General features: G+C 41.2%; 2 protein-coding genes across 3 annotated transcripts in view; both read left to right on the top strand.

Annotated features, from left to right (window-relative positions):
* The window catches only part of itpr3 (inositol 1,4,5-trisphosphate receptor, type 3), a 67,417-nt gene extending 52,673 nt beyond the window's left edge, over positions 1–14,744 (top strand). Inside the window, exons 48-57 of the mRNA XM_063207908.1 lie at positions 1,173–1,365; positions 2,161–2,286; positions 2,940–3,112; positions 3,878–4,042; positions 4,798–4,987; positions 5,895–6,031; positions 6,723–6,888; positions 7,086–7,246; positions 10,081–10,242; positions 12,556–14,744. Coding sequence (XP_063063978.1) covers positions 1,173–1,365; positions 2,161–2,286; positions 2,940–3,112; positions 3,878–4,042; positions 4,798–4,987; positions 5,895–6,031; positions 6,723–6,888; positions 7,086–7,246; positions 10,081–10,242; positions 12,556–12,693 — 1,611 coding nt within the window. The 3' untranslated portion in view covers positions 12,694–14,744. The remainder of the gene's footprint in view (positions 1–1,172; positions 1,366–2,160; positions 2,287–2,939; positions 3,113–3,877; positions 4,043–4,797; positions 4,988–5,894; positions 6,032–6,722; positions 6,889–7,085; positions 7,247–10,080; positions 10,243–12,555) is intronic.
* Positions 14,745–16,555: 1,811 nt separating this feature from the next.
* Positions 16,556–25,579, top strand: letmd1 (LETM1 domain containing 1). 2 transcript variants are annotated; one of them, XM_063207899.1, is made up of 9 exons: positions 16,556–16,706; positions 17,754–17,908; positions 21,374–21,489; positions 21,596–21,678; positions 22,024–22,210; positions 22,574–22,675; positions 24,521–24,673; positions 24,857–24,953; positions 25,209–25,579. In XM_063207899.1, exons 1-9 carry the CDS (start codon positions 16,591–16,593, stop codon positions 25,304–25,306), a joined length of 1,107 nt encoding a protein of 368 aa, XP_063063969.1. In that variant the 5' UTR covers positions 16,556–16,590; the 3' UTR covers positions 25,307–25,579. The 2 variants fall into 2 exon arrangements, with proteins under 2 accessions (XP_063063969.1, XP_063063971.1); XM_063207901.1 differs by lacking the exon at positions 22,574–22,675.
* The last annotated feature ends 1,949 nt before the right edge of the window (positions 25,580–27,528 follow it).

Genomic DNA, 27,528 nt, shown 5'->3' with positions numbered 1-27,528 from the left:
ACACAGCACAGATTGCGGTACTGAAGGCCTCAAACACACAGCACAGATTGCGGTACTGAAGGCCTCAAACACACACACACACACACAGCACAGATCGAGGTACAAGTATGGTAGCCTTAAACACACGGCACAGATCGAGGTACAAGTACGGTAGCCTTAAACACACGGCACAGATCGAGGTACAAGTACGGTAGCCTTAAACACACGGTACAGATCGAGGTACGCTAACCGGGCGAACACACCGGCCACAACATGAGTTAGCTGAACGACGGAAGTTAATTGACTTTGTATTGAGTGTCGAGACAAAAGCGATTCTGTAGACTAGAGCAGGGTTTCCCAAACTGGGGTGCGAGCAATGGTGGATATGTGTGTTTTTTTATCCAGCATTAATGAACGTCAGGTAGTTTTAATTGTTTGATGAATTGAAAGTGTAATTTATAACTCATAGACTTGTCATGAAATAAATTCCATTGTAATGATGGCAGAAAAAAAGGTCTAATTGGAAATCAGGATTACCAAAAATGTGCGGTGGTGCAACATTTGCTTAGTGGGTGCGCGAACCACATTAAAATGTGAATCGGGGTGCGCGGGGAAAAAAGTTTGGTAACCGCTGGACTAGAGATTGCACGATGAGAGCGACAGTTTGGAGTTGAGCTCCACTGGGAATATTACGCTAATGAGTTATGAAACGGTTCGGCGACAAGCTGCCACTGCCAATGACTGCATAGAGGTCAGTGACCACAGCCAATGGGAATGTTGGAATGCTGTGCGTTCTGTGTGTGTGTGTGTGTGTGTGTGTGTGTGTGTGTGTGTGTGTGTGTGTGTGTGTGTGTGTGTGTGTGTGTGTGTGTGTGTGTGTGTGTGTGTAGATTGTGCGTGACGACCACAGTATGGAGAAGCAGATCGTGTCCCCAATCCACCCCATCTGCAACCTATACTGTATTATACCTATACCTAGTATACCTGTGTGTGTGTACATGTGTGTGTGTGTGTGTGTGTGTGTGTGTGTGTGTGTGTGTGTGTGTGTGTGTGTGTGTGTAGATTGTGCGTGACGACCACAGTATGGAGCAGATCGTGTTCCCCATCCACCCCATCTGCGACCTATACTGTACTATACCTATACCTAGTATACCTGTGTGTGTGTGTGTGTGTGTGTGTGTGTGTGTGTGTAGATTGTGCGTGACGACCACAGTATGGAGCAGATCGTGTTCCCCATCCACCCCATCTGTGAGTACCTGACGGAGGAGTCGAAGGTGCGCGTCTTCAACACCACGGAGCAGGACGAGCAGGGCAGCAAGGTCACGCACTTCTTCGAGCAGACCTCTTTCCTGCACAACGAGATGGAGTGGCAGAAGAAGCTGCGCAGTAAGACAAACTTCCTTTATGACATGATATATCATATTTTTTTAAGATTCACAAGCTGAATCTCATTATTTATTCATCAAATACCACCATGTCCACATGCAGACACGCTTCGGCCCTTAAGCCATTGTCAGTGCGTAGTACACAGTGCATGCAACTTAAGTTATTTATTTTACTCTAGACGTTGAGCGCACCCGCTGCCACACTTTTAGATCATATTTTTGACACTGCTTTGCTTTCTTTCTAAATAGTTTCTTAACAATATGTGTAACTCTTTTTGACATTCATGGTGTTATAGATTGGGTACTAGCTAACACACAAATACACATGAAAAACTGGTGTTAGAATCTGCTACTATGTGTTCATCATTACAATTTTGGTACACAGATCAGGGTTTTTTTTCCAGGTTTTTTTTCTAGTATTAATGATATACCAAAACGTGCTTTTTTTAAAGATAAAAACACACTTACAGTATGTCATGGAATTATCATATGTGTGATTCAAGAGTACTGGCATTCCTATGTGCAGGTATGGCAATATTGTGGGCAGCCGTGGCCTAGTGGTTAGAGAGTTGGTCTTTCAATCTAGGGGTTGCAGGTTCGAACCCCCCCTGACCTCTCCCTACACCTCCATCCATGGCTGAAGTGCCCTTGAGCAAGGGACCTAACCCCACATTGCTCCAGGGACTGTAACCAATACCTTGAAAAATAGTAGTTGTAAGTCGCTTTGAACAAATGAAAGCATCAGCTAAGTGAAATATGATGTAATGTAATATTGTACTGGCATTCCTATGTGCAGGCATGCCGATACTGTACTGGTTTTCGGGCCGCATGACGTTGTGGGGCAGCATCTCCTTCAACTTGGCCGTCTTTATAAACCTCATCATCGCCTTTTTCTATCCATACAACTCTGGCGAGTTGATAGGTGAGACATCATGCTTCCTTTTATATTTATTACATTGCTTCATAAACGATGTGACATTTGAAATATCTGTCAACAAAGCAGCTTGGCTGAATCATGGCCCTGCCGATCTTGGCCTAACGATAGGGCACTGGGTTACTACGCCGGCGACCCGGGTTCGATTCCGGCCCGGGTAATGATCCCCCTCCATCTCTCTCCCCACTCACTCACTCTCACAATCTCCACTTTCCTGTCAGTAAAGGCACAAAAGCCCCTTAAAAAAACAGCTTGGCTGAATCTTCACAGGCAGGAATGTGGCCGACTGGTTAGGTTCTTACATCAATACACTGTTGTACATTGACTGACTGAAATGTTTCTGTGTTGTGCTGGCATAACTCAAGCACTACGCGCAATGTTCAGTAATTGTTCAACACAATTGGTTATCTATCCGTTTTAACACTTAACATAATATCTCATTAAGTACTAAAGTACATCTGCGGTGTGTTTCTCGAAACCATAGTTGCAAACTACGTTCACTTCATTTTTTCCAATGCAATTTCCCATTGGCATCTACCCAAGTTGCTAGCTGGCTAACAACTACAGTCCACCTTCGAGAAACGCAGCAACCCCAGATGTTGTATCGTTGGCTATGAATGATGCTGAGTGTTGTCTGCCAGGTACCTTGGACACGTCTCTGTTGTCCATGATGTTCTGGGTGTTTGCGGGCCTGTCTGTGATGGGCCTGCTGTCCCAGCGCTACGGGCTGCGGCCCCTGACTGTGGCCCTCATCCTGCGCTCCATATACCACTTCGGCATCGGGCCCACGCTCATCCTACTGGGCACCCTGAACGTGAGTCCTGTTCAGCTTGAGAACAGTGGATAGCTGCTGATTAAATGGTTCTTTTTGCCTTTTTCCAATTTACTGTTATACAATCAGTTTGTGGAGTATGGCGTGCTCTTATCCAGATCCAGTTTGTTGGCTTCTTGGGTTTGGGTGCTCTTTAGTCCAAGGTATAGTACTTCCAGGATCAAAAAATAAGAATGAATTCTCTGACGAAGGCACTCCAAATTAAAATGTCTTTATTAATATGACAGGTCCTACATGGACATATTAAAAACAAGGCCCACGCGTAGTGGCATGAGTGCCTTCTTCAGGGCAGTAACACAAAATTGAGTGCCTTAGTCAGATAATTCATTCTCATTTTTTGATACTGTTATACAATATTATACAATAGTATGGTAAACAATATACTATTTTTTCCAATATTTTGATTTAGATTTTTAAGTTTTTACCCTAGACACATTTTTCATTCGAATTAACATCCACACTGTCCACACATCCACTGTCCTTTTCATTGATTGCATCGGCCCCACGTCTTCGGCATGACCACAGTGTCTCCTACAATGGCTGCTGATGAAATAGTACTGAATACCTTGATTTGTACCTCTACCCAAAATTACAGTGTTACTTTAATGTTAGTTAAAAAAAAACAACATCCTCTGTACGTTACACATTGTACTTCAGAATCAACACTCAACGCCCTCAACTCCACTTCAAAAGATAAATGTCTTTTTCAGTGATGGCTCCATTGTCCCTTGTTTTCTTCTTTTCCAGCTCATCAACAAGATTGTCTTCGTGGTGAGTTTTGTGGGCAACAACGGCACGTTCATCATGGGCTACCGTGCCATGTTCCAGGACGTGGAGTTCCTCTATCACCTGGCCTATGTGCTGACCAGCACGCTGGGACTGTGTGTACACGAATTCTTCTACAGCATCCTGGTACGCTCCAAATTTATTAATACTTAGAATTGAATACATTATGTAAATTAATTTTTAACTTACCCAATTTAATTATATTGATCATTTCCCCTATTATATATGGGATAAATGACGTTACACTATTCTTAAAGGGGTATGCCACTATTTTGGGGCTTAATACAGTTAAAATCGTTGACTGGGGTTTATAAAGGTGGTTAAGTGTCTTATTTTTCATGTTAAGCGTTGTCTTGCTGTAAGACAAGTTAAAAGAGGGAATATGTTGCTAAGCTAGTGAAAGTCAATGGATCCATGTAGCATTGTAGCATGCTACACGGATCCATTGACTTTCACTAGCTTAGCTTATTATGAAAAATAAGACACTTAACCACCTTTATAAACCCTGGCCAACGATTTTAACTGTATTAAGCCCCAAAATAGTGGCATACCCCTTTAAAGTTACTCTATATTTGCCCAAGAGTTCACTGTGCCATTAGGCCTTCAATTCAATTCAATTCTACTTCAATTCATGAGGGACCATGTACAATTAAAACATGAATGTTACCATTTCACCCATTGTACCAGAGTTAGCCTCAGGCTAATATACATCTGCAAATCTTACAAGTTGAAATGTATCTTGTCAGTAATATTTTAACTTGTTCATTCTCGCTGCAGCTGAAATTGTAAAGCACTTTGTGACTGTCTTGTCTTCGAAAAGCGCTGTAAAAATAAAATGTACTTACTAAATTTACCAGATACTTACTTTTACTTCCTAACAGCTTTTTGATCTAATCTACCGGGAGGAGACGTTGTTTAACGTGATCAAGAGTGTGACGCGTAACGGACGCTCCATCCTGCTAACGGCTCTGCTGGCCCTCATCCTGGTCTACCTCTTCTCCATCGTGGGCTTCCTCTACCTCAAGAACGACTTCATCATGGAAGTCGACCCTCTACCAAGTCTGGCCGGTGGTAAGCTGTCATGTCTCAGTCATGTAAATGGGCGGTGGTAGCTCTCATTCTCATTGTAAATAGAAAAAAAAACATGCACATCATCTATCTAAACAAATTGGGTGCAAGACTTGCAAATTCACATGAAAACTGAAAATTAACTCCACGACACCAAGCTTCCGTTTCTCTAACTTAAATGTGACGGTTCGGGTAGCATGCCCTTCATCAGACCAAGCTTTCATTCTCATTCATGTACTGTAAGTACAGTAGTTGTAAATTGTACCTAACTGACTGCTGCTTTACGATTGACACTACACTGTATATTACTGTTGACATAACCATCACATTGTTTTGAATTGCACATTTTATGAAGTGCTCATAGTGCATTGCAATAAAATGATATCGAGTCGATATTGAGTTATTTAGTGAGTGAAACAGGACCGCTATTGCTTTACTTTCCATTATGAAAGTTGACCCTTTACCAGGTCTGTCAAATGGTAACATGTCATTTGTATTTTTAATAGTACATCAGTACTGCCTGTCTAGTAGGTGGCATTTCACATTTGATATTCAGTATTATTGTGTGATACAACTATCACATTGTCTGATGAACAGACACTATGAAATGTTAATAACTCATTATACTAAAAATATTCTTATCTCATTCATTTTTGTGTATTCTTGTGGCTTTTTATGTCAGAAGGCGAGGAGGGAGAGGAGGGTGACAATACAGCAGTTGCAAATCATGCCTTACTGATTGCCACTTTACAATTGATACTGTGTATTACTGTTGACATAACCATCATCTTGTTTGAATGACACTACGTTTTATGAAGTGCTCATAGTTCATAGTAATAAAATGATATTGATCTTATCTCAGTGATTTAAGGATTTCATTTTTGTGTATTCTTGTGGCTTTTTATGTCAGAAGGCGAGGAGGGAGAGGAGGGTGACAACACAGAGGGTGCCTGTGACACCCTGCTCATGTGCATCGTCACCGTGCTGAACCACGGCCTCAGGAACGGAGGAGGCGTCGGAGACGTGTTGCGCAGACCATCCAAAGAAGTATGTATGGTCATACGTATATAAGGAAGCTAATTCTCTTTCTAGGTGGTAATGCCATTATTCAGCCTACTGGACCATGTCTAATAGCCATACATAAGGAATAACGGACAACCTGTTTCTTTCATATATTAGAGAGTTTGTGCATGATTAAGTGGCAACGCCATTACCATTACGGGACTCACTAGAACGACGCCCTTTCGTGACTTACCGCTTACGTCATACGACTCTAAACCTAATCCTAACCCTAACCTTAACCCTAAACCTAACCCTAAACCTAACCCTAACCCTAACCCTAACCTTAACCCTAAACCTAACCCTAACCTTAAATCGCTTGTTTGAAATGTTTGATTACCATGTGAAGTCACGAGAGGGCGTCAAACTAGTGGGTCCCTTACCATTACACCTCAAAGTGCATTTACTTCCTGGCCCTACTGTCACTCTAATGGTAGGGCACTGGGCTGCCACACCGGCGACCCGGGTTCGATTCCGGTCCTGGTCCTTTGCCAAACCTTCCCCCTCTCTCTCTCCTCACTCATTTCTCACTCTCATTTCATTACTCACTGTCCTATCATCAATGAAGTCATAAAAAAGGGCATTTTAAAAAAAGGACATTTACTTCCTGATTCCTGGCCTGTCATGTCATGCATCTATATTTGTAATTAATCAATGTGTCACCTTTTTGCCTCTGCAGGAGACCTTGTTTCCCGCTCGTGTGGTCTACGACCTCCTCTTCTACTTCATCGTCATCATCATCGTCCTCAACTTGATCTTCGGAGTCATCATTGACACCTTTGCTGACCTCCGTAGTGAGAAACAGAACAAAGATGAGACGCTGAGGAACACCTGCTTCATCTGTGGTACAGTACAGGAGGAGCCTAAATCAATACACTTTTACTCAATTACGTACCTACATTTGCACCTTAACCCAGTTAAACCTAAGGCACCTGCAAAAAAACGACTTCTGAATGCCTAAGCTTGAATGAATTTGTACCGTCTTGTATTGCTTTAGGAATAAAACCCACAATTCATTATCTTTCACCTTTTCCTTCCATAGGTTTGGAGAGGGATAAATTTGATAACAAGACGGTGTCATTTGAAGAACACATCAAACTTGAACACAACATCTGGAACTACCTGTATTTCATAGTGCTCATACGGGAGAAAAACAAGACAGACTACACGGGTCCAGAGAGTTACGTGGCCCGTATGATCAAGGTAATTTGGTGAACACAGGGCTGGACTGGACCGGGGGAGAAATAGGACACGGGCACTTTTGGCTTAAAGTGGCCCCTCATAATTAGCGACACAGCACCGACTCACCGGTGCGCCCCACACCCTCGTGGGCCCCTATTTTCAGAAATGTAAAAAGAAAAAACATTTCTGAAAATAGGGGCCCACGAGGGTGCAGGGCCCACCGGGAAATGCCCGGTATGCCAGATGGCCAGTCCAGCCCTGGATCAACAGGAACTATTCGTGTACTGTATTTAGCATGCCTGTGGCAGTGGCATATTTAAAAAGAATGTTAAAATATGCTAATATGCTTTTACAAACTGGAATTATGAGAAATTGATATTAGGTTGTAATATAGCTTCAAGCACTGATGAAAATGCAGTTATTGCTGAGGTAGGAGAAGTTGGGGGAGATACATAAATGAATAATTGGGAAAGACTTCCGTATTTGACAGAAGATGAAATAGGCATTGCATGTCTATAATGACTATATTACCCCCATTACAATGCCTAGATCTCGGAAAAGGCTGAAGAGAGAGAGAGAGAAAAAATCACAGGTACTGACAAGTCCAGGGTAGTGTGAGCATAACAACTGCATGTTGAAATAGGCTGAAGTTATCCTTTAAGACAGACAAATAGAGGAGGCACATACATAAGACTTAAAGTTAAGACAAACAAAAAAAGTACATGCAAGAATATGCATAAGCCATACACATATCAGACATGGGTGCAAGCAGATAGAGACACTAGACCAGGGGTATTCAATTAAAAGTCACCAAGGGACAGTTTTTCAAATTCCTTCCAGTGAAGGGGCCGGACATAGAATCTGTATAACTGCGAGCAGCACAGTGTCTGAGGTTAGGGTGCAAAACAAGCGGATAGCTTTCCAGACAGAGCAGATACTGTATTCACATCTCTATCTCTTAGTAGCCTTAGGATGGTCTATTTATGACACTGTTTTAGATTAGATCTCACTCTCATGTGAATGCATAGCAGAGCTATGACCAACAACCTTAAGTGTTAGTGATTGCAAATTATGCACGGCCACAGATAGCATACATATTACTTTTCATTTTGTTCTGACCTTGCCCATGACCTTGCCCATGGGGGGGGCAGAACCTTGCCATCCAAGAGCCGCATCTGGCCCCAGGGCCTCCATTTGAATAGCTAGACAAAGGGTAGTTAGCAAGGCAGGCAAGCACTAAGTAGTAAAAAAAAAGTAAAGAAAAGCAAGCACACAACAGACAAGAATACAGGGGACCACAAAACTCAACTGACAAGGACTGACATAAAAACAAACACAGTAAAACTGAGATTAAAAACAGTGACACTAAAGTTGTAGAAGTTTTATAAGATGTTTAAAAGTATCTATAGAGGGGACAGATTCCAAGTTTAAAATGTTTTGGAGGTTATTCCAAGCATGTGGGGCATATGAGCTAAAATAGGTCTTTGGTCATTCAGTTTGTACAGCAGGAATATTTAAGATTAGACCTAGTGTTTAAACCTAGAGTTTAGCATCCAATGTCTTCGCAATAAAAATGAGGGAATGGCATTTTCTCCTGAGTGATAGTGAAGTCCATGTTACCATTTCATAGCCAGGCTGTGAACACTTTCAGCGTTGCAACTAGTCAGGTCAAGAGCAATGCAAGTACTTTCTGAGTTCCCGAAAATACAGGAACTCCTCCCACTTTGTCGGTAAGCAAACAACCCTAAGCAAAGCAAGGGAGGCGTGTCAACCATGCCGTTTGGGACATGTTAATTGTTCTTGGTCAGACCAACTCTCGAAGAGATTTGAACGTCGATGATAATCAGGCCAACCATTTCATACAGTGTGCAGTGATGTGTTCTCATGTTTGCAGTAGTAATGAAATTCAGCGCTGCATGGTAAACTACATCTAGCTTTTTTAAAAGAGAGGTACAGTATAAGCATGTATATACAGTATGACACCGTAGTAGTAGCAGAGTGTATATGTATTGGAGTGTATATGAATAGATGTGTGTATATGTACAGGTATTTGTATATGGATGACTGAGGATGCTTTGTGTCTGTGAAAATGGTGTCGACCTGTATTGTAAATGAGATGTGTACTACAAAGATCTAACCTGATGGAACTGAACAATCTGATGTGAAAACAAATATCCCTATGGGACGATAATGAGTCTAATATAGGCTAGTCTTAAATAAGTAAAAATGTACTCTGTACCAATCTCAATCTGGCAGGAAAATGAAAACACTTTTCCAAGCGGAAATAAAAACTCAGTTTTGGTCTAAGCTTTTTAAGAAGATGGTCAATATGTGTTTCATAGTTCAACTTTTCATCGAGCCAAATCCCTAAATACTTGCATGTTTTAACCCTTTCTAACAAGGTGCCAACACCAGTGGACACGTCAACTTTAGATAAAGATGAGCGGGTACGCCTGAAAACTATGTACTTTGTTTTCTTTGCATGTAGAAACAGTCGCAGACTAAGTAAAGACGCCTGCAAAACACTGAGAGCAGATTGAAGATTGATGTATTATAGTACATATAGGCTTAAGGTGGTGGACATCAAGACACGTTTTAGAATCGAGAACAAACAGGAAAATGGATCATTAGTACGACATTCCACAACCCAGTTGCCCCATAATGCATGTGGAATGCTGTAATACGCATTGAAAAGCTAACTACCATAGCACTAGAGTACACTACTATGACATAACACAGCCCTTTAACTAATACACTAATACACTACGACTTGATCATTGCCATTCTGGTAACAGCATTTAATGTATAATGCCGACGTCTTACCGGGTTACGTTCCAATCCTCTTCCTTGGACAGGAACTGAACCTGGACTGGTTCCCGCGCATGCAGGCCATGTCTCTGGTGGTAACCGATGGCGACGGAGAGCAGAACGAGATGAGGAACCTCCAGGACCGGCTGAGTATGACCATGAAGGTGGTGACCCAGCTCACTGGACAGCTCAACGAGCTCAAGGAACAGGTGAGAAGAACATAGCGTTGTTTTGTAGTGGTGTTAAAGGAACAGTCCACCCTTTTTGATTTTCACAATTTGCAGCATTTCCAAGCATTATTCATGAATGTGCATATAATTTTCTTCTCATTTTTTCAGTACTTAGATTTATTGGATCAGAATTATTAGCATAGCTTAGCATAATCACTGGAAGTGAATGGGGGCATTAGCATCAAGCCACAAGTGATCACAGGACAGGATTAAATAGCTGTTTTGCACTCTGGTGAATTGTACATTAATTTTAAAGTACTTTATAAGTACATTTGATGATGTTTTGTTTGCCCCCATAGACTTGCATTGCTACGCTCAATTTGGCTCTTAAACTAGGCAATGGAAACACATAGACGAAAAGTATATGCACATTCATGAATAATGCTGGGAAATACTGCAAATATGTGAAAATCAAAAAAGAAAAATTGATAAAGGAATCGAATAATCGATTCAGCAAATGCCATAATCGATGTGGATTTTTTTTTTCAAGTTTCAATTACTTCTGTGGGCATTTCTGGAGCAAATGAACTTTGAATTAAATTAAAGCAATCAAAGCTTTTAAAACCGCAGGAGTGATTGTACAATCAGACGGCATCGATTCAAATCGAATATTTACCTCCTGAATTGTAATCGAATCGTAAGGGCAATGCCAATGCACACCACTATTGTTTTGTGTGGGACAGTGATATGATAACATGCTGTATTAAGTTACATGCAACAACCCTATACGCCACCATGTCATTCAGTCCATTGGTTGGAAACCGGTTTATGACCAGTGAACTGAAGAAACAGATGGTGGCATGTTGTGTCTTGTTAGGAGCCTTTTAGACGTTTAGTGCAATGAACTGCTATAGTCATGGGTGAGCGGTTAGGGCGTCAGACTTGCATCCCAGAGGTTGCGGGTTCGACTCCCGACCCGCCAGGTTGGTGGGGGGAGTAATCAACCAGTGCTCTCCCCCATCCTCCTCCATGACTGAGGTACCCTGAGCATGGTACCGTCCCACCGCACTGCTCCCCATGGGGCGCCACTGAGGGCTGCCCCCTTGCACGGGTGAGGCATAAATGCAATTTCGTTGTGTGCAGTGTGCAGTGTTCACTTGTGTGCTGTGGAGTGTTGTGTCACAATGACAATGGGAGTTGGAGTTTCCCAATGGGCTTTCACTATAGAACAGATAGAGGATCTGGTTGAGGTGTGGTGGTTACAACCTCCATGGATATGTGCACAACTTATTTCCTCATGTCATATGAGGATTTTTTTTTACAGGACAGGGATGAATTTCTCGAAACCAAAGTTGCTTACTACAGTAGCTACTTTGTTGCTTTCAATGCATTTTCCCATTGGCAACTACCGAAGTTGCTAACAGGCTAACAACTTCCCCTTTGAGAAACTCACCCCTGTATAGCAGGAGCATTCGTGGGATTAGTCCAAAGCTGGGGGGAATGTATGACATTTGGACTACACACATGAGGTGCATTTCTGGAAAGCGTAGTTGTTAGCAGTTAGCAACTTCGGTAGTTGTCAATGGAAAATTGCATTGCAGCCAACAAAGTAGCTAACATAGTTAGCAACTATGCTTTCCAGAAATGCGCCCCTGGACAGAGCATGTACTACTTTAGATAGCTACTTAGCAGTCTAGTAAGAGCTTTGTGTGCAGTCCAGTAACAGGCGCTACGAGCCCCCCAGTGCAGTTAACTAGCATAATACTCTTATCAGCTTATCCTGAAGTTCAACTTCAAATGCACTCCCCCATGGAATAGGTCATTTGGATTATTTAGACCTATCAGTCTATTGCTTTCTCTGTGGTGTTTTCACAATCCAATCCATTCTGAAGTGTTTTTCAGTATTATTTTTTTCTGTATTTACCAACATCTCTTAGTGTATATGGGGTCACCGGCGGGTCTATTCACTATTTGCTGAAAATACTCAACTTACATCATTGTAACATTGCTATGACATTACAGAGAGCTTTAAGTAACAGATTAAGACATGGCCATTACAATTTAACATAAGCTCTGTGATAAGGGGTTAAGCACTATAAAATGCTTGAATACTCAAGTTGTTACTCCGTAGATACCTATGTAGTATATAGTGAACTATAGAAAAGGTAAGCAAAAAGAAAACAAAACCAGGAAAAACACTACCCTCAGCTTTTTCCAGAATGAGCCTTTTGCCTTGTGACTGTGTGATTGTGATCGATTGTGTGTACTGTCATTTCCGTGTTACAATGGCAACAAATAAAAACATATTCGATATTCAATAGTGTCTACTGTACCTGTGTACCTGTTTTGCAGATGACGGAGCAGAGGAAGCGGCGGCAGAGGATGGGCTTTGTGGACGTGCAGCAGGCCAGTGGACCCAGCACCTCCCTGGCCCCCAGCATGGCAGCCGGCAACCTCCAGATGCAGAAGTCTGAACGACCCGCACACTAGCTAGCACATGGACGCAGTGACTGCCAAGTAGCCTTCGTCTACGCTCCTCCCGCCAGTCATATGTGTATTTATTATATTGTTATTAGCAGGAAACCTCCAGATGCAGAAGTCGGAACGGCCCTCACACTAGCCAGCACATGGACACAGTGCCAAGTAGCCTTTGTCTACGCTCCTCCCGCCAGTGATATACGGATTTATTATAGCAGATGCAGAAGTCTATATTATTATTAGCAGGAAACCACCAGATGCAGAACTCTGAACGGCCCTCACACTTGGCGGCGCATGAATGCAGTGCCAAGTAGCTGCAACCGTTCAAAGATCCATGCACATCAACTTCTAGGCGCTGGTAAACAGGGGTGCATTTCTCGAAACCATAGTTGCTAACTACATAAGCTACTTTGTTGTTTGCAATGCAATTTCCCATTGGGAACTACCGAAGTTGCTAACAGGCTAACAACTACGCTTTCCAGAAACGCACCCCAGGAGTGTTCAATACTTCAAAAGAAAGAAGTGTACCGCACACTTGTTTGACATTTTGCTCGTTTATTCAGAGGGAACAGCCTGGCCCTGACGAACCTGATGACGCACAGAAGCGAAACGCGTTGTTTGCTCTGAATTAACGAGCAAAAAGTCAAACAAGTGTGCGGAAAACTTTTCTCTTTTGAAGCAGTGCCAAGTGGGCTTCGTCTTCGCTCCTCCTGCCAGTGCCATATTTATTATATTATACTGTATATAGTGTATACTATAGAATGTGTGTGGTCTATCCCTACTCTTTCATACATGGCAGGGACCGGGCAGCTGATTCGCTGTAGGGGGTGACGACCTGTAGTGGGTACAGTAGTATGTATGTCAGGGGTGGGGAACCCATGTCTCGAGGGCCATTTGCAGCCTTTGAGGCCGTCTTATATGGCCCCTGACATAATTTTAATGTTATGGAGCTTCACATGGTATATGATGTGTTTTGTAAAGAAATGTTAGAAATTATATTTGCAATACAATTAAATTATATTTTCAGGGAACCTAGTGGAGGTGGGTTCTGACTTCTGAAGTAAAGATGGCCGTCTTCAATGTAGGCCTAAAGTGCAGGGGGAAATCCTGGTTTATGTTCATAGTAAGGCCCTTGGAGGACTTTATAAAATTTGGAGTGGCCCCTCGAATGAAAAACGATTTCTGGTGAGAAATGCAGATCCATGCAGTATGTGGATGTTTATCCCAAAAAAATGTTTTATATTATTCAGCAGGATAGATGTGGCCAAAGTGCACCGCCCTGTAGCCTTGGGCCAGGGACATCGCCTTCAACCTTATCCCCATCCCCCACTCACTCCGCTTATGAGCCATGCCTTATGTGCCCTTGGGCAAGGCACTTAACCAGGGACTGAAACCAATACCCTGTACCTAAATATACTGCAAGTTGCTTTGGGAAAAAAGAATCAGCTAAGTGGAATGGAATGGAATGGAATGGAATGCTCCTGCAGGTTGGCAGTGGAATAGTATGTCATAAGTAAGAGACTACAGAGAGATAGTCCAGTTCTGCAAACTTGTTCAGTGATGTGTAATAGCCCATGGGGACCAAGACAGCATGTTCAAAAGTGCCTTTCGGGGCCCTACTGTGGCTCTAATGGGGGCGCCTCGTCTGGCTGCTACTCCGGCGACCCAGGTTCAATTCCAGCTCGGGTCGTTTGCCGACCCTTCCCCGTCTCTCTCTCCCCATAAACATTTCCTCTCTTTCTACTGTCCTGTCACTAATGAAGTCTAAAAATGCGCCATACCATTAGGTCGGGGACCAGGGTTCAATTCCGTCCCTATGCTGATTCCAGATTATCCCCCATCTCTCTCTCTCTCTCTCTCTCTACTGTCCTATTTGTCTCTCATCAATCATTTCCTGTCTCTCTCTCTCTCCCTGCCCTATCTGAATAAAAAAGGTGTAAAAGCCCAAAAAAATATCTGGTGATTAAGTACATTTTACCCTGTTACGAGTTAAAGAAATACTATGCAACTTTTTGTGAGCCACTGGGTTTTGTGAATGTTGATTTTAATATTAAAGGGACAGTTTAGTCAATTTCAACATGCAGTTGTAATGCTCACACTACCCTGGACTTGTCAGTGCCTGAGATTTTTTTTTCTTCTTCTTCAGCCGTTTCCGAGATCCTGGTCATTGTAATGGGGGCAGCTCTTTGTTTACATTTCAAAAAAACATTTTTATTTATTCCCAAAAACATCCAAAAGGTTATAAAACATCAGCAGACAACTAGCAAACAGCAGTACCTTTTGGGAAAATATTTGGAGTTGGCCTATGTTTCATTTTTAAAAAATGTAAACAAACGCTGCCCCCATTAGAATTGCTCATATCTCGGAAAGGGCTGAGCCGAAAAATGTGGCATCACCAGGTACTGACAAGTCCAGGGTAGCGTGAGCAATACAACTGCATGTTGAAATTGACCAAACTGTCCCTTTAAGAACATTTGAGTCTACTTTAAAAGCAGGACACTACCACATTATTGTGTGAATTATCAGTGACACATTAAAGGTCCCCTGACACGGAAAACTATATCTTTAAAATTCCTATTGTTTTATTTGCAAGGTTATAAGTTAACTTTTTGCCTGCGTCTTTGTGATTGTCTTTTTGGAACCCTTGTAACAAATAACTCTTTTGTAGATCTAACATTCACTAACTTATTTACTTTACTGGCTTAATTTGACATGTACTAATGGGAGGCATAAACATCCAATTATCTTAACGTTCAAGCCACTCCCTTACATTTCAGTGTCTTTCGTATGCCTTTTTCATTTGCCCATTTACTCCCAGAGTTATAATTCAAAGATCTGCTTCTGTCTCATGGGACTTTTTGAAGTTAACACCTATGTAACTGACTGTATTTATGATAACGAATGTTATGAAGGTATTCTTGTTTAGGGTGTAATTTTTACCGTCACTTTTATACTGCTTTTGGGGGAAATCCTGTTAACACACCAAAAAAAAAACAACTCAAAGCACAAAATTCCAGAACAGCGAGTTGCATAGGCTACTGTAAAGTAGGCCACATTTTGTAAATGGTACACGTACATGGCAAAGGTTGTTTTGCTGTATGGGTTTTAACTTTCTTCTAATAGCATATGGTTATGGCAACATTGTCAGTCATAATAATGTCTGGACACTGCTGTGACATGTTGTGGCCAAATGCATCTGCCACTGGCGAAGTGGTGTCATAAGAAAAGGTTAGTTAGTTATATCGTCTTAATCATAGTTTATTTATAACCTTGACCTTTTCACTTTGACTGGGTTGGGATTAGGTTCTTTTGTGGTGAAATATTCATGAGTGGACAGTTTTGAGACTGCTTCTCTGACCCCCAACAAGATGGCACATACTGAATATTAAAAATGGTAAACTGATTGTTTGTTTTTTGTATATTTGCAGTTTTTGCCTCAAGCGTGTGAATATTCTGTAGGCCTATGTGGTTCAATAAATCCAAATAGCCTATATCTGCAATGAATGTGACTTGTCTTATTTGCCATAAAATAAAACATTTGATCAGATCATTTTTACATGTATGAAATTCAAATGTTAAAGAATATTGTGTTATTATTACTATTTATCTATTGTAAAGCACATTGATTCCAGCCCAGGTGACATGGATTGGTGACTTAATTAATTTACTTTTGCTTTTTTGATATTTCTGTAAAATGATTAAAAAAAGTAATAATTATAATAATGAAAAACATATTCAGATGTACACTGTAAAATTGGTACAGCGTGCATTGGTTTGCCTGTGATGAGAATTAGAATCTATTCCAATTGCTGCTAGTTGGTGTGTTGTTATGGTAGGCAGGTCAATGTGCGCAGGGTCACGTTCAAACCAAACTCCAACGCCGCGGACGGGCGGGTTGTGAAGCACAATATGGCGCTATGCTCGAGGAGGTTGTTCTGCGTTCGGTCACTTTTGCTCTTTGAAGTTCAAGCCTCCAGTGCGACAACTTCTTTCACAACTTCGAAGCTACTGCCAGCACGAACAAGGTGATGCATTGCCCTTATGAAACGTTTGCTTTGTTTGACACATTCTGGGGAAACAGTATCAAAGTGACATGCTAAGTAAGTTGTTGGACGGAAGGAACTCTCCCCACGAGAACTACATTGTAGCTAATTTGAACACACGTGTACGTCGCATTGTAGTTCTACAATGTTCCCCGGCATGTCAGTTCTTCAGAGGCTGCTTGAACTTCTTGGCAAAGCGTTGCTCGTATTTGTGTCACCAAAAACTAAGCGTTCCTTGTTTATTTAAGCTTGGTGGACCTCCTTCAGTGACACGCCCTCAATCGTGAAATATTTGATAGGCTAGTTCTACTTTTTTGGCGGGCGGTGGGACTATGAAACACCCTTTTGCTTACTAGAGGTCATCATGCCTTGGTTGCGAAAGTGAAAGCAAAATAATCCGTGCGGGAAGGCTGTCTTCATGACATTTGTGCGAAGCCTGCATCCAGTATGCTATGACAGTTTCATGCAGGTGGTTTGTTTTTGAGATTTCGACTGTGAGCCAACACTGAGCTACATAGTTACAAGGCAGTGGCTGTGATGATGGAGAAATATGACAAGTGGGAACTGGGCAAGAACCGCCCACAACACTTTTAGTCCCACTCCAACACCAAACTATCTGATTTAACCATCCTACGAGGGAGATTTGAAGGATCAAATTTTAGAATGATCCAATTTTAGAATGACTAATAAGCCTACTGCCTATTATTATACTACTTGAAGTGAAAAGGAGAAGTAGATGTCATGAGAGATGAAGTTCCTTTATTATTATTATTATTATTATTTTACTTCTAACTATTAAATTATGGTTTAGCTTGTTTTGCCCATTTTCCTTCTAATTGTCCATGACTTTCCTGGTGAACCAGAAGCTATGTGTTGACGCCCAGGGCGGGGGCCTGTTACTTACAGGCTACTGGTTCACCAGGATAGTCCATGACCCCCACTGGCCTACAACTCGCACGTCATTGGTGTGATCAACTACCATACGTTAAAGTAGTTTGTCTGACACTTGTGTTTTTTCTGCTCCGACAGAGTGGTATGGTGCCAACGCTTCTCCACATCGAGAGCAAGAGAAGGCCTGAGCCAGAGGATCGTGTTGGGAGCACAATGGGCTAATGCCAAATATGAGCACTTTCTACAGCAACGCTTCCCACGCTTTTACAGACTCTACAGCACGTTCCTGAAAGGTAAGTTACGAGGCATTTTAACACTATTTCAGTAGTAAATAAAATGGGGTAACACTTCACTTATGTCATACGTATGACATAACGGTGTCACATACCTGCCGACCATTACGCATTTTGTGTAGCAGATACGGATTTTGACATCAAACTACGGCGCTGTCACTTCAAAATACGGGAAAAACCAATAGCAAAGTGTGTTCATGGGCCCAATACATTGCTCTGTAGACTTGCAACCAGACAGAGCCGTAGATATGGCTCTGCTTGCAATTGTCTCGCGCTGGCCTTTCCATTGGCCAGCAACGTGTGTGGGGGGAATATTGACCAATCAGAGCGCTAGTTTGAGGTCTTCATTTGGTGTGCTGTGCTGCGCTCCTCTCGAGTCGAGGCATCAGCTGCCGATAGAAAGTTTGCTTCGAAATCACACAAGCAGAGAGACTGAGTAATATAGTCCTATAATCTCTGACACAAGTGTCCTCCTCCTGTCATCATGTATTATCCATCTTGGTACTGTCGCTGTAGTTTTACAAGTGAGCACCGTCAAAATCACCGTTTCAAAGGTAAATGGGCTTTGAGAAAGGTGACTGCATGTATGGGAATAGTGAATTGCGTCCAGTTGCTAAATTCGTAAACTTATGAAAATAAATAAAGGCCGAGGTTGATATTGGACCGAAAGGAGATTACTTCCGAATGAGAAAATGTCTCGATGACGGCGCTATAAATTAGCAGATTAGCAGCAAACTAAATTCGGTTTCCCTTTGCGTCGGATCATTTTAACTCGGGGAAAATAAAGCGATATTTCTAACGGTTGTGCTCGGAGTACATCCGTAACCTACCATGACACCGTATAGGAATACTGTTCCCCCCCGAGTCGTGACCCATTCTGTGAACAAGTGTAACAGGTCGTGCGTCATACCAAATATGCATCACTCCACGACTACTATCCGTAATCACGTATGGCAATCTATTAATAAAATCAATTCTCCTATCATCATATATGTGCCGAACAGTGAACAATAGCCAACTCATGGCGGCAGATGAGGGTAGATAGGCCTACTATTATGCAGAGAAGTACAAACAAGAAGCGTGCATGCCCCTAAGTTAGTGCATGCCCCTATACGTCCCAAGAGCAATGGCCATTAGCCCCCGTCCCTCAGTAGAGCCACTACATGACGCATTTTGTACTGAATGGATGCAAGTGTGATTTTGATGTTAGCCCCCAAGGCAACCTGATATTATCCTAGTTTAGATAACACTTGTCTTTATTTTTTTCTCTACTCTGCTGATGCTTCTTCACAGTAGGTGACAACATTACCATTTATTAATATTGGGGGAGATGATGTAAGAATCATTACAATTTAACTTTTTTGTTCATTAAAATAACTGAAATGCCTCTGTATTATATAATCAAATTATACATTTTCCTACATGTACCTTCTACAGCCAAAAAAATAATCAGCAAATGCTTCAATTTCATACTCAATTCCAGCTCCTTAACACCCCCCAATTGACCAAATGCTCTGTTTGGCTGGTACATAGGATAACTTAATAGGCCTATAGCCACTTACTAGCCAGACTGGTGGTATGTTTGACTAGTAAGATTAACAGCCATATTGGCTGGTGATCAATAAAGTTAATTTAGGGGCCTGAATTCCAGCACACTATATCATAGCATTTTATTGGTGTTATGGTGTGAAACAAAAAAAAAAAACATCTTCCATGAAAAATTAATAAATTATGGTAGTTCAAAGCACTGTGAAGAGCAAGATAAACTATTTGCCAGATACACAGGATGTTAGGCTAAAATGCATTAAAATGCAGGAAATTGCATCTAAGAAAAGCAATTTTTCTCGGGGAGGACCCCTAAACCCCCTGCCTGAATGAAGTGTCTCATATCTTCCCTGTTGACATTTGGCAACCCTAGGTGTAGGGCAGACTATGCAAAACAAAGTAGCCTCTCAGATGGGCCCGCCGGCGGCCCCGTTGCTTTGCCATGCCAAGTTGTTGCGCCGTGAATTGCCGCGCCGCGATAAGTTGCTACTCAAAAAATTTTGTAAAGGTTGGCAGGTATGGTGTCATAACATTGTCATTATGCAGTCATGCATGTGTCATAAACATTATGTCAATGTAATAAACATTTTATGACTTTGTATTTAAGTGAAATCCGGTTATGACAAAGACAGGCCTAACAATGTCAACTTTTCATGGCCATAAAACGTTTATGACATTGGCATTGTGTTTATGACTCGTTCATGACACTATTATGACACGGTTGTGACGCTGTTATGTCATACATATGACACCGGCGTAAAATGGTTATGATATGGTAATGTCGGCCCTGCCGTGGTTGAAACGGTAGGGCACTGCACTGCTTCACCGGCGACCTGGGTTCTATACCTGACCAGAGGTCATTTACCGATCCTCCCCCGTCTCTCTTTCCCACTCGTTTCCTGTCCAACTCTTCACTATCCTGTCTGAATAAAGGTGAACCAAAAAAAAATGTTTTGGTAATGTCACGACTCGCTTCGCTTGTTTGCCTCTTTCCATCCTTGAATCAAGCTGATATAGCCTGGGAATTTCCATACTACCTTGTGCACTCTTTTCGATATGAAGGACAACTCACCTGAGTTTAGGATCTCAACCACAGAGCATGGATGGATGGCAAGACATATTGTACAAACATGTAAGGCAAACGGAAGCTTGTCATTTTTGTTACAGATCCACCATGCCGACGACCCCAGATGTGAAACCAGCTTTCCAGCAAGCTTTAGATATTAGTATTTTAAATAGTTTTGGTCCACCTCCCTTACAAGAAAATGTATAGACCGTTTCCAAATGGTAAATGGTAAATGGACTGCATTTATATTGCGCCATTCCACTCCTTCGAGCACTCAAAGTGCTTTACATTGTATGCCTCACATGTACCCATTCACACTGTCATTCACACACTGGTGGCGGTGGCTGCCACACAGAGTACCACCCTGCCACCAGGAGCAACTAGAGGTTAAGTATCTCTAGTGAGGAGTACAGTTTCCCTCTGGTGGCGAGTCGCAGTACTGCTTTAGGTTTTTTTTTTTTTTTAAGAATAATGTTTATTGAAGGAAATAGACATTTTACAAGATTTCAATATACCACATATTCCTTCGTATTTTGTTTACGTTTTTCACACAAGGAACAACAAAACAATCCCAGCCAACTCCCACCCCACACAAAATGCAGTACTGCTTTAATCCTTGCCTTTCGCATGGATCTCCCTGTATATCCCTGTGGCAAAGTTGCCAATATTGTTGTGGATTGTCTCTCTTTAAACGATCCTTGAATTTAACCCATGCTATTTGGGGAAAATCCCTGACTGTTAATAGATAACAGCTGTGGCCTTATATTTAGTGAGTCGGAGTTGAAAAATCTAATCTGAAGAACCACCGTTCTCTTCTGAATCTTGAATTTCTTCCTTTTTTTTTTTTTTTACAGGATTTCGACTACTGTTTCAAGATGCCAAAGAGGTCAGAAAGATTAAGGCGAGAATGTATTCCAACGATACAGATCATTGGAACCTGCCATATCGGGACATGGAAAAACTCAGGCAGGTTAGTAGTGTACCTGAAGCACATTCACTCACACCTCACAAAGTGAACTTTCATGACGACCTTTGAAGCTGTTTGTCTGATGTGTGTGTTGTGTTGATCTCTTTAGTTTCGTAGAGACATGATTAAAGCCGTCCCACTGCTGCTCATCTCCATCCCACCCTTCGCCAACTACGTGGTATTCCTCCTAATGTGAGTAATAAACGTATTATTATACTATTACTACTATACCTATTATACTATTTATCTTTTATATGATATTTTTGTGTCCCACAAAATATTTCCATATATACACACTTGCAAAAATCTGGGTACCTTCCCACATACTGCACTATGTCTTTGATATTGTGTGTGTGTGTGTTGTGTGTGAACTGTCTAATGGCTGAATGTATGCAAGTGTGCGATATACATGTATATTAATTATGTTGTGCGATAACCTTCTGTATAGAGGCAGCTCTGTCGCATGAGAACTACAAATTCTCAAAGTAGTACTGTACATAACCTTTTGTTGTCCTACATTTGTCTTATTGTCATTAGGTACCTCTTCCCACGGCATTTCCTCATTCACCAGTTCTGGACACCTCAGCAGCTGGCAGAGTTCCAGACGGTGTACCATTCCTCTCGAGCCCAGTCCCACCCCCCTCTCCTGGACGCCCTGACGCAAGCAGTGCCAACTGTGGAGGATGACCATCTCAGGTCCCGCCTCAGACAGCTGTGTGAAAAGGTCGGTGTTACTGCCCTCAGTTTATTTATCGGTCATTTCTTAGCACTACATACAGCATTCACACACTTTTTTTCATTCTGATAGTTTTTGATGATAGTCAAGATGGAACACGTGGTACTGAATATAACTGTAACAAATGCTTAATAGATGTATGATGTTCATTATGTCTTGAGGTTATAGTAAATATTCAAGTTCTTTTGTTTCAGACTGTTTGTTATCTTGTTATCTTTTACCTGACATGTTTCGACGGTGAAACTTCCGTCATCATGATGTAACAAATGCTGTTTCATTACTGTGAGTGAGTGGACAAAAGTTTTATTCATTTTGTTTGACAGATATATTTGGTGTCTTGTGCATGTGCAGGTGCAAGGTGGGGGCCATCCTTTAGTCTCGGAGGTGCATGCGTTGCGGTCTCTGTTTGCGGGATCCGGCCTCGGACTCGAGAGCTTGTGTGGCGGCCACAGGGTAGTACATGAAGCTTGTGATATTTCCAGTAGCCTACTACAGTGTTTCCCAAACTTTTTTGTCTCGCGTACCCCCTAAGCCTCTTAGTAGTTACATGAGTACCCCTTAATTCATGTTCTATATCGCTTTGTCTGTCCTGATGTGACTACTGCTCCATACATTTGTTATAATAATACAAAATTTCCAAGTACCCCCTGCAGTGTGCTCGCGTACCCCTAGTGGTACACGTACCCCTGGTTGGGAAACACTGGCCTACTACTACTCAAACTCAAACACATGAATGAATGGATGGATGAATGAATTGATTGATCTATTTTTGGTCCACCTTTTCATGTATGAAAACTGATAACTTAAGTTGTGATAGGCCACCGCTCATCTGTTTAGAAGGTGCAGGATTCAGTAGAAATTTCTGTATAAAAAGAAGACAATCCGCACACTTCAGGTCTATTTTTGTGCAAAGAAGCTTTACTTGACTTGCAAGCTTTCGGTCCTTAGACCTTCATCAGGCAGGTGCACCTCTAATGAAAAGTGCCATTTTCCCAGTCATAATGAATACTTAGAATTGGATGCTTGTGTGCTTTGTGAATGGGCAGCATGAATCCTGGAAATCCGCTACTAAAAATATTACATACTACAAAAGAAAATAAATAGTCTGGGATGACGCAAAAAGTCCAGAATTTTATTTCCATTGTAGTTCCCAAGATGGCAGGAAACCAGGGCATATGGCGGCATTCTCGTATATGCTACATACCGTACATACATTCAAGCATAGGGGGGCACAGAAAGGGACGAGGTGGTGATTAATAGTGGTGTGGATTGGCACTGCCCTCACTATCCGATCCGATTCTACAATGTATTGCAATGCATTACATTTCTACTGAAAGCAAAGCAAATGTTTAATCAGTCATGATGAGGCAATACAAGTAGTCAGATACTGAGCAATAATTTATTGGCTGTTTTCTTTATCCGTCTGTATCAGTCTTGCAATGTTTTGAGGTGCTTTTATTTAATTTAACATTCATTTGCTCCCGTAATATCCATGGAAGTAATTGAAACTTGAAAAAATTTCCGGATCGATTCTGGAACTTGCCGGATCGATTCTGGATCGTCCATGCCCCGCATTGGATTGGATCGCCGAATCGATCATTGTTGAGAACACTAGTGATTAAGCACCTTTGCCCTACTGCCCCTTTGCCCTACTTGACTTGTTCTAAATCATATGACAACAATGCTGTATATAGCCTCTATGGCAGGGGTCAGGAACCTGTGGCTCTAGAGCCATATGTTACTCTTTTGGGGATTGTATCTGGCTCTTGCTTAGTTAGGGTTGCCAACCGTCCTTTGAAATAAAGATTCGTCCCATATTTATAAATAAAAGTATGTGTTCCGTATTGAGCTGAAACGGGACACGGCACATTAAAATACGTTAAAATGCAGGAAATTACATCTAAGAAATACAACATTTTCGGGGGAGGACCCCCGGACCCCCCCCCCATAATAAAGTTGACAGTTGGCTACCCTTTACTTTTACCAGTTGTCAATAAAAGTAATAACTTGACAGTACACTAAATTTTTGGGCTTAATTGAAACACATGCTATTAATTGTTTTCCGTGTTTTTAAATAGTATGGCTCTCAGGAACATTTCTTTTTTTTAAATTGGCTTTTATGGCTCTCTCCACCAAAAAGGTTCCTGACCCCTGCTCTATAGTCTAGTAATGTAGCTGGAAGTTCCACATATCCTTGCCCCTCCTCCCCCTCGAGCACCTGCCCCCAAAATGTCTGTGCACGCCACTGCATTCAAGTCAAATCTATGAATTCTTCCTTATGTTGTGTTTCCTCCCCAGCGACAGCTCTGTTCCTTACTCTTCCTCACTACTCATCTGCCGTCTTCGCTGCTGGCCCGGAGACTGCATAGCCACGCCGTAGAGCTGATGCACCTGGACAAAGCCCTCGCACAGCTCAATCCACACCTCCTCAGCGATGCGGAAATAAAGCAGGTTAGCGGTTGGGATACATTTTTATGACTAATATCTGTGACCTTATGGTTCCTGCTGTGTTATTTTGAAAGTCAGTTTGATTGGCTCAGGAAAGTGTAATAATAGCCTGATAATAATAATAATAATAATAATAATAATAATAATAATAATAGTTCAAATGTTTCTTTTTCTTTCGTTCCACAGGCATGTTATGTGAGAGGAGTGAACGCTCACTCTTTGACTTCGTCTCAGTGCACAGAGTGGCTTCTTCAGTGGCTGCGGTTTTCCCTCCAACTGAAAGGTTTGTTTTCTGCCATTAAAGATCCATTAAAAAGCCCACCCTGTCAGTTTTAGACGATTTTCCACACACACGTGACACGTATGTATATTTCCAATCTGTGGTGAATTTCTCGAAAACAAAGTTGCTTACTACATTAGCTACTTTGTTGCTTTCAATGCATTTTCCCATTGGCAACTACCGAAGTTGCTAACAAGCTAACAACTTCCCCTTTGAGAAACTCACCCCTGTAATGTTGTTTTCTTGTTTGTAATGTAGAGTCAGAGACGTCTATCTATCTGCACAGTATGGTTCTTCTAACTGCCAACTACCCCGAGCTTCATCATCATCATCACCATCATCATCATCAAGACTGACAGTTTTCACCAAATGGTATTTTGAAGTTGAAGTATTGTGAAAATAACTTGTTTCCTTAAGGCTGTAAAACTGAAACTTCATATATCACTGCTTTATCTTGAATTCAGCTGCCCCACTTAAATACAGTGATTTATGAACGTGTTCAACCTGTACTTGACTACATGTGTTTGACGTTGATACAAGTGCCACATATATGAGATGATTTTATATTACTAAATATGATGATGCTAAAAAGTTGTGCAATAAATGAATCCTTGATGGTATGGACATGACATTACCTTCACGATATTTTTGTTTGCTTGTAGAAAAAATAAATACCTTCTGAGTTTGTGTAGAGCTGATATTGCACTACCTGATCTAAAGCATCACAACAGCGACATTATAAGCATGTTTTTCCCCAAACCATCACAAAGGTAGAGGCAAATGTAAAAGGTATGGTAAACGGCAGCATTTTAGCAATTGTGAAGGGTGACCTTTTATAATGTGTTTTTCCCAACTAGACAAAGCCACTGACAGTGCTTAGTCAAATATTTCCTTATTTCTGAATTCCTGTTGATATTAGTGAAATATGATGTGACAAGTACTAAGGAACTTTTTATTTCCTCAGAATTTATTAAAGGGACACTGTGTGAGATTTTTAGTTTTTAGTTGTTTATTTCCAGAATTCATGCTGCCCATTCACTAATGTTACCTTTTTCATGAATACTTACCACCACCGTCAAATTCTAAGTATTCATTATGACTGGAAAAATTGCACTTTTCACACATGAAAAGGGGGATCTTCTCCATTGTCCGCCATTTTGAATTTCCAAAATTAGCCATTTTTAGCTGCAAAAATAACTCTACTTGGACCATACTAGAAAATATTTGTTTATTACTAAATAAACTTTCATGTAAAGATCAAATTATGCAACAGGCAGCCCAGTTTCAATGAGCAGCATAGTTGCAGTACCTTTTTTGACCACTACCTGCACAGTGTCCCTTTAAAGGTGCACTGTGGCTGGTGGTCAGAGTAGGTATTACAACTATGCTGCTCATTAAAGGGGTATGCCACTATTTTGGGGCTTAATACAGTTAAAATCGTTGGCTGGGGTTTATAAAGGCGGATCCATTGACTTTCACTAGCTTAGCGACATGCTCCCTCTTTTAACTTGTCTTAAAGCAAGACAACGGCTTACATGAAAAATAAGACACTTTACCACCTTTATAAACCCTGGCCAACGATTTTAACTGTATTAAGCCCCAAAATAGTGGCATACCCCTTTAACGCTGTACTGCCTATTGCTAAACTTACTAAATAAACAACTAATATTTACTAGTATGACCAAACTACAGTAAGTTTTGCAGCTAATAATGTCTATTTCTGGACATTCAATATGGCAGGCATAGAGAAGATCCCCCATATCATGTATGAAAAGTGCAATTTCACCAGTCATGAATACTTGGAATTTGATGGTGGTGGTGGTATGTATGTATTCATACAAAAGGTAACATTTTTTAATGGGCAGCATGAATTTTGGAAATAAAGTACTGAGAATATTACACAATTCACCTTTGAAAGGGTGCTTTGATTTGAAATACATGATACTTGTACACGCTTTTTGATGTTCCTCTATTCACACAAAATTAGTGAACAAAAAAAGAAAAGGGTTCAAAACTGGGCCAATTCTTATTGACCTCGAGAGAGGTGAGCAGTTTTAATATTAAATGTGCATAAATAAATAAAACAAATAAATAGCATAAACCTGTCTTGAGTTGTTACAGAATTGACCAGTGATGAAAATGGGATTTCGAAATCTTTGAAATCTTTGAAAACCTTTGATGTTAAACTCATCAGCCATCAGCCAACTCACACGTATAGCCAGCAATAGAGGGACTGTTACTGCCACATAATAAGAGCCCTTGAATTGATTGCAAATATTCACAATATAATAAAATTAATGTTATTTAAATAACTGAAGTTTCATAATTCCATCTTTGAAATGTCCCATGAGTGTCCATTAAAAAAGTAATACTGTAACAAAATATAACAAATTGATGTGGACTGATTGACAATGAAGTGATCCAGACTAAATGTTTTATTAACTAAATCAATATTGTTTATTTCCTCTAGCCACTTGTCCCCTTAGCATTCTTTAAATAAATAACAATGAAAACAATATAAAAGAACAAATAAAAATGTAACCAGTTTAGCACATCCAAATGTACTTTGCCTGAATAA

Source organism: Engraulis encrasicolus, chromosome 10 (genome assembly GCF_034702125.1).
Source record: "Engraulis encrasicolus isolate BLACKSEA-1 chromosome 10, IST_EnEncr_1.0, whole genome shotgun sequence".
NCBI classification, from domain to species: domain Eukaryota; kingdom Metazoa; phylum Chordata; class Actinopteri; order Clupeiformes; family Engraulidae; genus Engraulis; species Engraulis encrasicolus.
This window is presented reverse-complemented; position numbering and strand designations above follow the sequence as displayed.